Source organism: Aythya marila (assembly GCF_965140915.1).
Source record: "Aythya marila genome assembly, chromosome: 8".
In the NCBI taxonomy this organism is placed as follows: Eukaryota; Metazoa; Chordata; class Aves; order Anseriformes; family Anatidae; genus Aythya; species Aythya marila.
In genome coordinates, this window is record NC_139049.1 from 2,059,142 (window position 1) to 2,075,198 (window position 16,057).

At 39.9% G+C, this 16,057-nt stretch overlaps 1 protein-coding gene across 1 annotated transcript in view; it reads right to left on the reverse strand.

The window, feature by feature from the left end:
- ABCA4 (ATP binding cassette subfamily A member 4) overlaps nt 1-7,391 on the reverse strand; it is a gene marked incomplete at its 5' end in the record, with an annotated part of 70,425 nt that extends 63,034 nt beyond the window's left edge. The window contains 3 exons of the mRNA XM_082766246.1: nt 872-1,013; nt 1,991-2,084; nt 7,326-7,391. Of these exons, the coding sequence (XP_082622372.1) occupies nt 872-1,013; nt 1,991-2,084; nt 7,326-7,391 (302 nt within the window). The remainder of the gene's footprint in view (nt 1-871; nt 1,014-1,990; nt 2,085-7,325) is intronic.
- Nucleotides 7,392-16,057: the final 8,666 nt, after the last annotated feature.

Below are 16,057 nucleotides of genomic sequence, written 5' to 3' on the forward strand. Positions count from 1 at the left end.
ACAGTGATTTTTAAGTACTTTCAGAAAATATTTCTATTAGGGGTTGAAAACAACAGTGCCTGACTTCACCACAGGCAGCTGTTCACCCACAGTTCTTGGGTTTGGACACACATTTCAAATAAGTATTCAGTCAGGTCCTGTGTTTATAAACAAATATGAAGAACAGATCTTATTAGCAGCATGGGAGGCCAAGCACATCTAGGAATTGAAATATCATAGGCTTTTCCTTCTGCAGTAAAACTGAGATAGAATTTGAATAAATACCTGTTAAGAAGCACAGTATTTCTTTAATGGTTATGTTTTTCCATACATGGAAAGGTAAATCTCTGCCCACATGACTTATTTTAGTTTACAGGAAACAGCAAACAGGAAGGACAAAATTCTTTCAGAAAACACAATGTATTTGCTTCCTCTGTAGTGCACTGAATTTACTCTGACTCACAAAGGGACAGTTCGTTCTGTAATCAGCAACCTAGAAAAGCCAGAGTGTACACAAAATGGAACCCTTCAGCTTCACTGCATGACTGTACCCACAAAGAAGCCCAGGTGACTATTCTAAACCCTGTTCACTAGGAACAAAGTTGAAATGCTAAATTAACTCCAAGCTATGGATTTAAATCTTCTTAAATCTTCTTTTAAATCTTCTTAAATCCTCACCTTTCCCTTTTTGCTTACATCACAGATCTATTCTATAAACTCTCTCCAGTATACTGAGGGACCAATCTGAGCAGGCTGAAGATGCTTCACCCTTTCTCCTTATAACACTCAGCAGGTGACAACACGTTCAACAGGTGCCCAGGGCAAGCTAACAGCAGTTGCCTAGCGGGTCTGTACTACTGCAACCCTGTCTTGCACACAGAGCTCTGCTTACATGGAGTTGTTGTAGTTGGACACAACACCTGGACTCTCTCCAGGGGTTGGGCTGCGGAAACAAGGGTTGTTCATGTTACAGAAGATGCCATGTAACCACGGCAGTGTTCCTGCAGATGGCATGGCCTTGTTTGGGAAGTGACCTGGAGTTGGGAAACAAAAGAATATGAATGATTAGGTGCCTTTTCTAATGCAGCTTGTGTGAAACTGAATAGCATTCTGAGCTTTTTTACTAAACAATGAGTAGTTTGTATAGGATTTTTGAAAGTAATTAGCACTGGACTAATTCTGTTTCCAATGAGACAAGTGGCAGAGCAGATTTTTTTTTTTTTTTCCTCAACAGAAATGGAATACTAGAATTCTGAATACTTTCAAAAATTCTACTTTCTGATTTTTTTTTTCTTTTTCAGGCAACATTCATAAACAGTCCAAGCTAAATAAGCAAAACCTGGTATCTCTAGAGTCAAGTAATTATCTAGCCTGAACACTAAGCAACTAGGATGATTATCATGCTACAGTATGTACAAACAGTAATAAATACAGAAAGAATCAGTATTACAAGAGGAGCAATAATCAGCATTACAGCCTTTCAGTATAACTCTGGTTTAAGGTCTCTGGTTTGCATAAAGACAGTCAGTTGGTTACTACCTACTAAGAAAAGAAGCCTACTGTGTAAAATTCATATTTGCTTCACTAAGGTGTACACTTCCACTGGAAAACTCTTAAGTGTTCACACATTATATCTTCTAAAGGAACTGATAAAAACAATATGACTATTTTCTACTGGAATTTAGTTCTGACCTAGCCTATTTATTTATTTATTTATATTCAGTAGTGAGACAATTCATCAACAACAGAATTACAGAAATCTACAATTTGACAGAGCCTTGAGACATCAAGTAAGTCCAACCACAAAATAGCTCACAGGAAAACTAGAGGTTTTTTCCCCCTTGTTGGTAAGTTTTATAATATATGGCTACAAATAACTAAACTACTCACAGCAAAGTCTGTCCTTTTGCCATTAGAAAATACTTGGCATCCAAGACCAGTATCTCTGTCTGAGACCTTCTAGGCATTATCTAACACAGGTCAGAGCATTAAACTTGTCAAATGTTCTTACATTCATGTTGGCGATATAATGGATTAGCCTTCCTCAGCCACACAAGGGCAAGAAATAATGACAGAGGCCACACAAGCTCCACCAGAAGACGAAGCTGGAAAAACAAAAAGCAAAAATCCATTCAAACCAAATGTTAAAGATAAATTAAGTTCTTACACAAAGTGGATGACACTGTAACAATACAGAAAAACAGGATTAGATGCAATAGAGAAACAGAGGGATTTTATCCACACTTTTGCAACGCTGGACTCATTAGCAGGCTAAAGTGTAACATACGTACCTGAAGGTAAAGCCTTTATCATAAACCTACATTCTTTTATATTTACTTTTGCCTCTTTTTGTCACCACTCATTTCAACATCATTAATTTTCTAATACAGGTAAAAATGTATACATTAAGATCAAACCTCTTACTGAATAACATGCAAGGCTCCATCCAAGGCTGCTTTATTGCCCAGGTCTTTTAATACACTTAGTACAGACATCAGCTGCTAGCTGTGACAGAAAATTAAGGGCACTACTTTACCACAGAGAAACATCCTGCCTGTTTTTTCAGTCTTTCCTCCACTCTCATGTTTCAGTTTTACTGCCTCTGTGTGTTTTGGCAGAGGTTTGAAACTACAGTTCTTTGATCTTGTGACACAGGCTTTGGGCTCTGAGGACCAGCTTTTTTTTTTTTTTTTTTTTTTTTTTTTTTTTTTTTGTGTGTGCGCGCCCAGCCACGTGGCGCTTTTTTCCTCCTCCCTACAAGAGCCAGGACAGACTCTTTCCACTGCCTGGGTTGTACTACATGCACAGGAAAGCTCTCCCTGCCTCCTTTCTTTTACTCCTGCCTCCCACATCAGGCACCAAACATGTAACAGTAATGTGTACAGCAGCAGAGCCAAAGACACTGCGCGCCACATGTGAATGTAATTTTTTCCCCCCTTTTTCTTCAGATTGAGCCATGCAGGGTAAAAGATACTCCACAGAATAATTAAGAACAGGTTTTTGGAGCTGCCCTACTTTTTCCACTGTCATTCTGTTTACTGGCTTTAATTAAACACAGTTTAAGATTATGGCAAAAGGATACAAAGCTTTTCAACAGGCAACTGTTTCCTATTTCACACTTTGTTACAAGGTTGGTTTGTTAAAATAAATAAATAAATAAATAAATAAATAAATAAATCACCTAAGAAGTTATGCACGTCTCATTTTTAAAGCCAGACAAAATCTTGCTAGAAGCAAAGGGCAGATGACAACATTTTTGGAGTAGGAAACCTCCCACTGTACAGTTCTTCTCCTCCATAGCTGAGCATACAGTGTTACAGGTCCTTCTCAGCAGCTGGTGTGTCTACACTAACACCCACCGCCAACAATTTAATAAGATGTTTGGGGTAAGCATTATGTGTAAATGAACTCTAAGGGGTAAGAACTGGGGAAGACTCTTGAGTTGTCATTTTTGCTGCAGTTAACCTGGGTTATTGCTCAGGTGTTGGCTCTTCCTCCATTCCCAGGAAATAAAAAATCCTCAGGTTGAATTCAGCATTACTTTCTCTCTTATCTAACTAGTTTGGATGGGATTGAAGGCTAAAGTACAAGTGAAGCTTTCATTCAGTGTGTTGTACAATGAGGACTGACCAAATGCTGTTAGCCCTCTGTATTTTCCTGCAGGCCTTTTCCTGAGAATATACCGGTATCTCAGAACATACTAGGAAGGATCAGAGAGCAGCCCATAAAACCACAGAACCATAAGATAAAGAGCCAAAAATTCCAGCAATGCACACAGAGGAATGTAATATCCACATGGACTTGTAATGGACCAAGATCAGTGATAAGACCATATAAATCTGACAAGTCTACATTGGCTGTGGATCATCTGTTAACTGTAAGGAAGCCTTTCCTCTTGTGAATTAGAGTAAATAATGAACTTATGTAAAAGATTGGATATGCCTCCATTTGTGGTACAGCACGATAGTTACCAAAAACCAAGCTGATTTTCCCCAAACATTTTATATCTGCTTTTGACATTAGGGATTTTTGTTTTGGTTACCTTGTTTCTCTGTGTGAACAAATAAGCAGGTAGATTTATGTACTTAAAAATAACATTATTTTTACTGGCTCAGTTTTAAAATTTGTTTTACCCTTCAGAGTAGAGAAAATATTTCTCTGATGTGGATTAAATCACTGTGCTTAAAAGCTAGGAATGATCACCACAAAAAGGCATTCTTTGGCAACACCAGGAAACCCCGAGGCTAGCACTTTTGAAACTTCTAAAAGAAAAATATTAAAAAGAAAAAAAAAGGAATTCCTAAAACCCAAGCAAGAACTTTGGGTGAAATATCTGGAAATACTTGCTTAAATCAACAGTATTTCATACACTGAAAATACTGAAGACATGGATCTATTTGCTAAAAAGTTTTTTAAAAAGGCTTTCAATTCTCTCAGTATACATATTATACATTCCAAGATGGACTTACTTACGTTTCCTTCCTTCCTTCTTTCCTTCCTCTCTCTCTCTCTCTCTCTCTCTCTCCTTCCTTTCTTTTTATTCCCTGAACTTGAGAACCAAACTATTACAGCTCCTTGGTAATCAGTAAATGCAGGCTAGCTTTGTAATTGGGTCCTTATATGTGGTGTAATTTAGGTGTGGATCAGTTAATTTCATACTGTATTAAATCACGACTTGACAATGTTGCATGCATCAGCTCTTGCTGGCAATGCAAACTGTGGGATAAAGTCTGCAGAGAAGCTACGAAACAATGGACATTCAATTTGTCTATGGAAAAATCACGTAATTCTTTGATCTTGGAATTTTTAGCTTGAGTCATTCATAATAACTAAGATCTCCAGGAGTTATGGAAGAGGACAAGACAGCTGGTGCATTTTTACACAATATACCTTTTGTTATTTTCTATTAGCCAAAACCAAGCAAACACATTAGCATGGACACAAAAGTGGGCTCTGTCTCAGCTCCGTCAGCAAAATAACTGGAAACGTTGGAGATACCTTCCATCTGGTTTTGACCAAATTCTAGTCAAAGCAACTCTGGTTCCAAGCAACTCTGGATACATTTATTACAACTTTCAAACAATGATAGCACAGAAAAAATCACGACAGCATAGGCAAGCATTTCAACTTATCCTGATTCTGTTTGATCCTGTTGATGTCTGTTATCAAGACAAAATCATCTGCATGACTGTTACAGCTTCACAGCCACCTGACTGTAGTTCCTTATTATTTTTAGTTTGAAATGGTTGGTCTTTCTCTATATGAGCTCAAAGGGAACTTTCCATGAAAAACAGCTTGACAGAAGCAGTCTCAGTACATCATATAACCATGACCCTGTCTTAGGGTTTTGACCAAGAAAAAAAAAAAGAAGAAAAAAAAGGTGAAATACGGTAAAAACTAATAGATAAATCTGCTCTAATCCATGACTAAGTGTCACAAGATCTAGAAGGATTGAAAGGATTTAAAATACTTCTCTGACTTCCACCTTTTTTATCATGATATTCAAGCACATAAAGAAAAAAAAATTAATTGAGCTTCAGGCCCCTAATTGGATTCACTTCTAAAAGCAGTTGGGTGTAAGAAGTAAATCTAAAATTAGGAATCAAATTTCCCTAAGCCCACATTTTCCTGACAACAGATCTTCTTCTATGAATGTAACAAAATATTACTGCCCACACCTCTTTTCCTTGTATGCTGTAGTATTTGTAAAATAAACAAAGAAAACAATGCAACACTGTCTGCAAGAAACATCTTTGCAAACTGCACAAGACAATATCCCAGTCTCATTTGATTCTGTCAGGAATTTGTGATTTTTATATGCTGATAAAAATGGCTATCGGGGGAGGTCCCAGTTGACTGGCGGCTAGCAAACGTGACGCCCATCTACAAGAAGAGCCAGAGGGCTGACCCGGGAAACTACAGGCCTGTCAGTTTAACCCCAGTGCCAGGGAAGCTCATGGAGCAGATCCTCTTGAGAGTCATCACGCAGCATTTGCAGGGCAAGCAGGCGATCAGGCCCAGTCAGCATGGGTTTATGAAAGGCAGGTCCTGCTTGATGAACCTGATCTACGTCTATGACAAAGTGACACGCTGGGTGGACGAGGGAAAGGCTGTGGATGTGGTCTACCTTGACTTCAGCAAGGCTTTTGACACCGTCTCCCACAGCATTCTCCTCAAGAACCTGGCTGCTCTTGGCTTGGACTGGCGCACGCTTCGTTGGGTTAGAAACTGGCTGGATAGCCGGGCCCAAAGAGTCGTGGTGAATGGAGCCAAGTCCAGTTGGAGGCCAGTCACTAGTGGCGTTCCCCAGGGCTCGGTGCTGGGGCCGGTCCTCTTTAATATCTTCATCGATGATCTGGACGAGGGCATCGAGTGCACCCTCAGTAAGTTCGCAGATGACACCAAGTTAGGTGCGTGTGTCGATCTGCTTGAGGGTAGGAAGGCTTTGCAGGAGGATCTGGATAGGCGGCACCGATGGGCTGAGGTCAACTGCATGAAGTTCAACAAGGTCAAGTGCTGGGTCCTGCACCTGGGGCGCAATAACCCCAAGCAGAGCTACAGGCTGGGAGATGAGTGGTTGGAGAGCTGCCAGGCAGAGAAGGACCTGGGAGTGATGGTGGATAGTCGGCTGAATATGAGCCAGCAGTGTGCTCAGGTGGCCAAGAAGGCCAACGGCATCCTGGCTTGTATCAGGAACAGTGTGACCAGCAGGGCTAGGGAGGTGATCGTCCCCCTGTACTCAGCTCTGGTGAGGCCGCACCTCGAGTACTGTGTTCAGTTTTGGGCCCCTCGCTACAAGAAGGACATCGAGGTGCTTGAGCGGGTCCAGAGAAGGGCGACGAAGCTGGTGAGGGGCCTGGAGAACAAGTCCTACGAGGAGCAGCTGAGGGAGCTGGGCTTGTTCAGCCTGGAGAAAAGGAGGCTCAGGGGTGACCTTATTGCTCTTTACAGATACCTTAAAGGAGGCTGTAGCGATGTGGGGGTTGGCCTGTTCTCCCACGTGCCTGGTGACAGGACGAGGGGGAATGGGCTAAAGTTGCGCCAGGGGAGTTTCAGGTTAGATGTTAGGAAAAACTTCTTTACCGAAAGGGTTGTTAGACATTGGAACGGGCTGCCCAGGGAAGTGGTGGAGTCACCATCCCTGGAGGTCTTTAAAAGATGTTTAGATGTAGAGCTTAGTGATATGGTTTAGTGGAGGACTTAGTGTTAGGTCAGAGGTTGGACTCGATGATCTTGAGGTCTCTTCCAACCTAGAAATTCTGTGATTCTGTGATAAATGTATCACCAGTCATTTCATCCAGGGGACTGCATGGTCCAAAGCTGAAATCCAAAGACTAATATTTTACCTTTTGTCTTTTCCGAAGAATCCAGTTCTTCCAGAGTAGAAGTCTGATTTGCCTAAGGAAGTTCATTCTTCTGCACCAACTGTTCTAGCAAACCTGTGGCAAAGGATACATTGACATTTCTCAGCTGACAGTTTAAACAGATCTGAGATCAACAAAACTGTTTTCTGTTCTTATTTTAAGATTATGTTATTGTGGAGATTGGTTCCTGTCATTGTCTGCACCATATAATTTTGCACTTGATATACTATCACACATGAAAAAATGTGGCTTTCCTTTGTTTTGAGGCTGTTTCCTGTCACACATTTTATCAGCAAAAAGAAAGAGAGAGGAAAAGCATTTCTTTCAAGTGAAAAAATGTCACTAACATTGAATCCAGCTATTAAATTGGACTTTCAAGTAATGAAATGATGCAACAATTAACCGCTTTATCAGATTAAATCAGTGTTTTTAAAATATATTTTTTTTGTTTTACAAGAAAACATGGATTTCCAATTACTTTACATAAAAAATACTTACAGGCAGAATTAGTCTTTCCATTTAGACACTATAAATGTATACTGATAAGCACACTGGGTTTTGGAAAGGCAAATTAATTTTGTTCCCATTTAAAACAAAATAAAAAAGAAAAAAACAAAACCAAAAAAATGGGATCTCAGATTTACAGGTTTTTAAATTCAGCGCCTTGTAGGACACTTTACAGGGGATACAACAGAATTTAAGCCACTGTATGCTCTGCTTACTAGATTCATGCCTCATTTTAACCAACTTGAATTTTTACCCTCAAAAAGAAAAAGAGAATTGGACACATAAGTCTAAACAGATACCTTCCACATACAGGGACCTATTCAAAAATAAAGGAAACATTTTAATTTGTTCCTGTATACACTTCCTACTTTATAGCTGCCTTATGGATAAGAGAATAGTTTCTTCATGATTGATTAGTAACTGAGAGTCAGTGGAAAGGAGATGTAAGTTAAATATTGGAAAGCACTTTCTGACTATGAGAATGATGAGGTAGATCTGTTTGTTGGATATTACCCAAATCTCTAACAAGAATTGCACAGGCAAAACTGGTCACAGATTAGGTGATTTGTTGAGTCTCTCTTGCCACTGTTCATCTAGAATTTTGTTTGTAGATAATCTATTAAGTGGAGGAAATCTTGTTTTAAGAGGCAAAACTTGGATAGCATGTAAGAATATGTTGTCCTAACTTGTCAACACAGCATTAGTTGACACAAAAATAAGTTAATAACTCTTTGACCATTTCAGAAAATCTTCTCAGGTGCACATTTTAAGATCTGAAAACAAATTCAGACCTCAACAGGACACAGGAAGACAGCATTGGTTAGAGGGGCTGACACCTGCTGGAAAAATGTTCCTAAAAGACATGCAGATCTCTTCTGACACATTGAACACGGAAGAGACGGGGACAGAGTATTTGAGACCAAGCTTAGCTAGAATTGTCTATGCTGCTTACTGGGGACCAAATAACAAGACATCAATTCTGCAGAAAAAAATCAATGCAAAGCTGATGATGACAAAACCTGCATCATTTCCCATATTTTGTAGGTTAAGAGTTTCATGTAATTTTCAGTGTTAGTCCATCAACTGTAGTAACTCAAGTTCTAGAACAACACAGGAAATGAGACCAGGTAAAAAAAGCTATTGCTGTTGTAAAGTGTAAATGGATTAACATTTGATGGTTTGAAGACATACACTTTTGGATTGCAACAGCTTCCCAGCTTGACAGGATAAAATCTAAAGGGAACAAAATAAACCCATTGCTTTGAGTGACTCTGACCAATTCCACGCTACTGCGTTGAAAAGTAGTCCTTATGGTACAGAGAGCATTAAGATCCTAAACAGACATAATGACATGCAGCAGACAACAATTTTATTTTGGGAGATCCAGCTTCACACTGATGCGATTTGGGGCCTGTTTTGACCACCTAACAGAGGGAACAAAATTGAAGTCTTACTTTGAGACCAAACACCTGAATACAGAAGAGTGAGAAAGAAAATCTGTATCAAGTTTCAGATTGACCATTTGATTCCTATGTATACATGGGTGATAGAAAAGGCTAGAATTTAGACAGTATCATTCACTTTTTTCCCCTCTTTTCCTCAGTAATTCAAAAGAAGCACATCTAGTTCTTCAGATGTTTACCCAATCGAGCGCACTTCTGAGCAATTAACTGTTGGAAGGGTTTAGATCCCAGGAAAATAAAATAAAATAAAATTGGCTGACCTTCAAGGCAAGACAAGATTTTGGCAGTTTCACTACTGACAGCAGGTTCTGCAGCTGAACAGGCTGATGGCTCCCTTGGAAAGCCAAGTTTATATATATATTTAGTTGCAGGCAGCTCCAGTAGCAATCAGCTTGCTGTTGCCATTAGTGTGGCATGCCTGCAACTCCTTAAGGGTTTCCACTGACGTTCTCTTCACAGAGCTGCTGACTACGGGCAGTCAGATGGCTTTCTGACACCCTTGCATAACCCAGGACTCTCTAACCTGTTGGTGTTCTGAAGAATGAATCCTACAGCTGGAAAAATGGGAAAAGGCCAATTCTGTTCTAGCTCCTTTCATCTTCCTCTAAACCCCAGGTGGGCACTCTGCAATCTTTCTGCAACAGCTGTGAAAGGAAATTCAAGCCTTCATACCAAGGCCATAAAATATGTACTCTGCCAGTGTTCTGGCCTCTCCTCTTCTTCCTCTTGGCTCATTACTGAACTATCCAATATGTTGTTTCTATCTCACTGAGAGATTCCCTAGTAGTACAGAGTCTGTCAGCTCATGTTCCCACATTGCTCACAATGTATGACATACCTGCACCATCCTGTAACTTTTACTATTGTTGTTAGCAAGTAAAAATTGCAGTGCAAGGTCATGAATGGGGTTAGGATTGCCAGATAACATTCTGTTAGCATTCGCCCTAGAAAATTTAGCTACTTTTCTGACACTTGGCATTTAAGTAGTAAAGAAGACAGAACTAATAACCTTGGGAAGAAAAAGGGACATAAGTAAGGTTATCCAGATTGTCCTTCTACATTAAACCTTGCTAGTTAGGGCTGTTGAGAGCCATCGGGAGAGAGATTCCTTATAAGAGAAGTAACTCCTTAATGATAGACAACCTAATTAACATGTACAAATTGCAAAGGAATCAGTGAAAGAAAGAAAACAGTGATTACTAGACTGATTGCCAAGGTTAAGATTCTGCTAAATAAATCAGAATATAAAAACATTTTTATTTTTAGCCTAAACCAAGATATTTAAATTATAGCATTAATACTTGAGGTGCAGACAACATATAAAACATGAAGAAAGATTCCATTTTGCTCTGCGGACATATTTTAGAAACATTTCTAATTTTACCGCATATTTACATTTCTCCAGGCTGCCTTGTTTATTAAACCTTAATTGGGAGCTAGTGGAAAGAAGCTTGCTTTCCTAAATGGAACACTTTCACAATTATGACTGTTGTCTTTGTCTTAAGTCTGTTAAGAGTAATTGTCTTAACCTTATACAGCTTAGAAACCTAAATTAGACAGGTAAACATGGAACAGAAGTGTAGGAAAAAAGAACTAAAATAGTGCAATCAGGAGACAGTGGAGAGATAAACCTCAGATTCTGTAGCAGGACAGAATAAATAAGTAGTAACTCATTTTCAGTCCCGAAATATCCTTCCCTATCTAGGCATTACTCGACAGATTAACATAGAACTGTATCGTCAAGATTCAAACTCTATGAATTTAAGTAGAGCAAAACAGTGCAATTTAACTACAGAGAAGGTCCATGCTAAAAATAGTACCTAGCAAAAATGCGTCGAGAACTCCACATGGGCTCTGGAGGTACGTGAACTTCTGAAGTGATTAGTCATGCTGTAGATCTACCTTTGTTCTTAAAGGCAGAAGCATCCAGATCGCAAGATCAGCCAGGGTTTGAGGCAACTGCGATTAGGAACAGCACAGGCACTACAAGAAATTCAGTTACCAAAAAAGTTAAGCTTATTAACACAGATATTAACCCCCCTCCTAAAAGCAGAAAACTACAACAAAAAACAAAACAAACACGCCACATTAAGAACTGTTCATTCAGCTTTCCAAAAGAAGCTAATGCCAATCAAGTTTGTTAATATTTAGAATGGCGTGCATTTGCTGCCCAAAGATAACAAGCTCAAAGGATGTGACTTATATCCATGGCATACATAAATCTCTGGATTGTTAATTTTCCTTTTGCAGGAACTGATTTCCACTTCCGGGGGCTGAGTGTAAGGGTCAACAAAAATAACTTGGTTCCATCAGCAGCATACTGCTGAAGCGTGGGAAGACTATTACGAATTCCCAAACCATAGGAAAATAAAAAATGGCACTTCTTCTGTGCTTTCTTCCTTTTTTGCTAGCTGTTAGTATGATAACATAGAAAAATGATTTGCTGCATACATTCAGAAAAAAAATTATATGTATTGTTGACAGAAGACAAGTGAAACAATTAGTTACATCCATCATTACTACTAGTTTTACTACACAATGTAACAAAGCTAAATACTGATTTTAAATCAGTAGAAATAAGTTAACTTTTATATTTAAAAAACTAATTTCTCAAAGTTCAATCCTATCTTACTACCTTCAGGACAACATCAGAAAGAAACAAGCAAACAAGCAAGGCATAAAAATATCTTTAAACAATAAAGTCATAAAAAGGGGCTTTTTCTTCATTCTTTTTCTAGCTTTTGCCTTTCAACAGGGAAATATAGCAACAGCTTTTAAAACCTTGACATTCTAGTGTTACAGCTGGAACTACAAAAAGCCATTAGAAATTAAGTTAAGCATTTATTTCTCAGCTGATAGTAAATGAAGACAGTAATAGACTGAATCAGATGCCTCTGTATTTTACTTCATGTTAGGTAACAGGGAGGCCTAAAAATGAGTTAAACAAATCCACATCATGTGGAGTAGGTTTCATATTTTGACTGGCTGCCAACAATGAACAATAGCTCTTCCCTGACTTAATCCTGGAGGTTCAGTAAAACATTCCTTTTTTTTCCAGACTGTAAATAGCAGTTAGCAAAGGGTACTCTTACCCTGTTTGTACTGTACCTATTATACCTTATTAATAAAAGCTATCAACAAATTCTCTTAACTGTGTATTTCTTCAGGTATTGTATTTATATTTTATCAATTTAATCAATACCTTCACTATGTTCCTGCTTCTGCTGAGGACCCTGAGCTCCAGGGGTACTGACATATCAGACTACTTCATTACCAGGTTAAGAACAATGCAGTGTGTTAATTAATTCTTAGACTGTTTAATCTAAGCACTGCCCTTAGTAACTTTATAAGCAGAGTTCTTCAACTGTATGTCTGCTGCTATGGTCTTAGAGAAGACACAAGCCTTTCCCACTACTTCAACACTTAGTTCATAGGAATTTCAACACTTTCTCTAAGCTCCATTTGTTTTATGAAGGTGGCACAAGTATTTTTCTCTATAGGAGACAATGTTCTAGAGACTGGGAATTTCTTCTGGGCTGTGCAGACAAATCAAACCTGCAGTAACCGGAGAAAAATATTTTTTTTACCCAGTTCATTTTCACACATGACTATGACAAAATGAATGTTTTTGCTGTTCCTGCCACACTTCCCTTGTGAAAAGCATGGGGAGTTTGTTCTTCTAGTGTCTGCGTGTGCAAAAATTTTTGCATCCAGTTATCCTAAACTCCTGTGGAAAACCCAAGTGGAAGGTTTTTCATGTTTTTCCTGCTGGGCTTCAGAAGCCTCTATGAATCAGATAAGGCATGACCTGAAGGACAAAAATTGGGGTCAAATGGTATTTCTTGGAAATGGCAGCTAGTGAAAGAATTAAAGAAAAGAGACAAAAAGAGAACTGAGTTGTGCCACTTGAAAAGACCACAAAGAAATCAGTGCACAGAAACTAGTGAAAACTGTACAATTCATAATGTTACTGACAGAATGATTTGAGGGGTGCACTGGCAAGAAATCAGAGAGTAAGAAAAACCCCAGGAAAACATTTTTTTGAAAGGTGCATGCTCCTAGAAATCAAAGGCAAACAGAATCAGACAGATTCCTCCACGTTTCAAAACAGGCAAATGTGGCACCTTAAACAAATCCTGTGACACGTAGACTCAGTGGAGGGCTAATGACCCCTATCTACACAGGACGTGCAGTGATCAAACAATTGCAAAGCATACCAAAGTACAAACTCAGAAGGAATGTTTTCCAGTCTAGCATAACCTGGTTTACTTCACTTAGAAACTCTTCTGCCAACCAGGAACACAAGGGCTTTTTCCTAGCATTCGCCTTTCTCTAACATTTTACATTTTGGGAGCTTTAGGATGCCTTTTTCTTCTATCTGTGAGTGAAAATACTTTTCAAGATCCCACACATCTGTATCTGAAGCCAAACTCTCCTTCCTCTACAAAGAAGAAGGGGCATGCAGATAGAAACTTCTTCTGAAGCCTCCTGCTATATAACTTATTTACATGTTGACATGCTTATATAAAATAGCATTATTTCTAAATATCACAGAACCAGCCTTAAAGCTTTGCTAGTGGAAAGCCAAAATGATTTGTCCCATTTTGCCAGCACAGTAAGTCTGTGTACATTAACAAGCATGATGACCATATAGAAGTAAATCTGTAGAGTGAAAGAGTGAGTGCTGAGGGCTCAGCACCCAGACGCGGTGTCTCAGTTGCTTCAGGTATCTCCAGTCTGGCCCCACAGACCACACATTAGCAACTGAAGCACATCAGGTACCCTGCTGAAGCACGTCTCAGTTTAATCTCATCCAAAACCAGTCAGGCTTGTGTGCTGAGATCACAGAGAATATGTAAAGGAGTCACTTAAAAAGTACAAACGTGATCTGAACTAGATTACCAATGTTAGCATACACACACTGACAGCATTCACACAGCATTTTGTGCTGGCTTTCAGATGACCTCAATTAGGCCTTTACTACACTACAGGAGCTAAAGAATTCATGGATTTGCAAGCAAAACAAGGACTTAAAGAGAAGCAATAAAATACTGGAAAACTTACCACAAAAGCTTACCTCATGCATGAGCACTGCTGTGCTATGGGAAAGTGAAAGATTTCTGAAGGAAACGTTCGGCTAGGCTGCAGAGAAACACGTATCTTAGATGCAGAATAACACTGCTCAGTGGTAAGAAGATTGTTTTAATCCTGTGCTTGATGCAGAACGGCTCAATCTGCAACTTTAAGAACTCCTGAATAAAAAACCTCCCTTATATTCGGTTTGAACAGGACAGGCACACCACGGTATATGTACCAAGAAGCTGATACTCCTTTAAGATTTTCCCTCAGATCCGAACAAACCGTGCATTTGAAAAGATGGTGTCAGAAGGGTAGTTCTGGTAGCATTAGGGGCCCTGCTAAACAAACAGCTGTCATGACTAATTAGGTCAGGTTATTATGGAAGTCAGTACTCTGACAAACCTTTAAGAGGGATGAGGCAGTGCATTACAACTTCAGAAAACCTAATTACCAAGCAAATCTGACACAGAAAGGTTTCCTCCCAAGAGGGCGAGCCGCAGGGGGCTCGCACATTGCGTGACCCGGAGTCCTGTCACCTGAGGGAGGTGGATGGGATTGCAGCAATTCGGCTGCGGTGAAGCAACTCCAAACGCAAGACCTGGAGAAATTTGCACCAGAATAGAAACAAACAATAGGGCCCATTCGTAACATTTCCAATCAAAAAGAAAACCAGCGGCTTTCCCGTCAGCCTTACGGCCCTGCTACCCCCGCAGCCGTGCTGGGGGCCCGCCCCGCCACGTCCCCCTCGCCTCCGGCCCGCTGAGGCGTTTCGCCCCGCGGGGGGGGAAGGCCTCGCTGCGCCACCGCCAGAAGGGCTTGAAACCGATATACAGCGGCTAACGAAAAATTTAGAAATACTTTTAAAAAGAGATCGCAGCCTCCGGTCCCCCAATTACTGCTCGTCGGCGCTCGGCGCCTCACCTCCCGCAAATGCCTGCTTGTCAGAAATTGCTGCACACAAAACACGCCTACGGGGTTACCAAGCACATGTAGCAGTTAGCCCCAGTACTTCGAGACACGCATTTTGAAAGGGATAAACCTTTCAAATAACCGTAAAAATAACCTGCTATAGTATTATAACATCTGCATCTTGCAATGCTGCCCTCACAGTGCTCAGACCAGCCTTTGGGGAGCTGCCTGCCTCAGGAAGTGTCCAAAGAGCTGAAGCACATTAAAAACAGCAGTAGCGTTTCACCCTAGCCCAACATACATGGATGGCACGTGATGAAAACCAGGATGGTGACTTGGCCAGTAGCAGCTAACATTGCACCTTGGTTGAGAAACACATCCGTTTGTTCTCACAGACCAGCACACAGATTGATTCTCCATCTCAGCAGCCTGTGTGGGGGGAGTGCTGGAGGCCCTCCATTCACCTGACAGCCACTAACTAAAAGCATCAAAATTTTTATTAGAACTTAATCCATTACCATATTCAGTACTGGACATATGCTAAAGTATCTAAAAATATAGTGAGACCATAGATTTAACTGAAGTTTAAAAATGAATTTCCATCATGCAGTCCTTATCCATACAGATAATATCATCTTTTCACAACTGTGCTATAATGTTCTGCTACTGTGCCTCTAGATTTCATTAATGCTATTTCTGCTCACATAGCAATTTTTTTCCCCTCCTCTACTCTCAAACTGGGAGAAACTCCCTTCC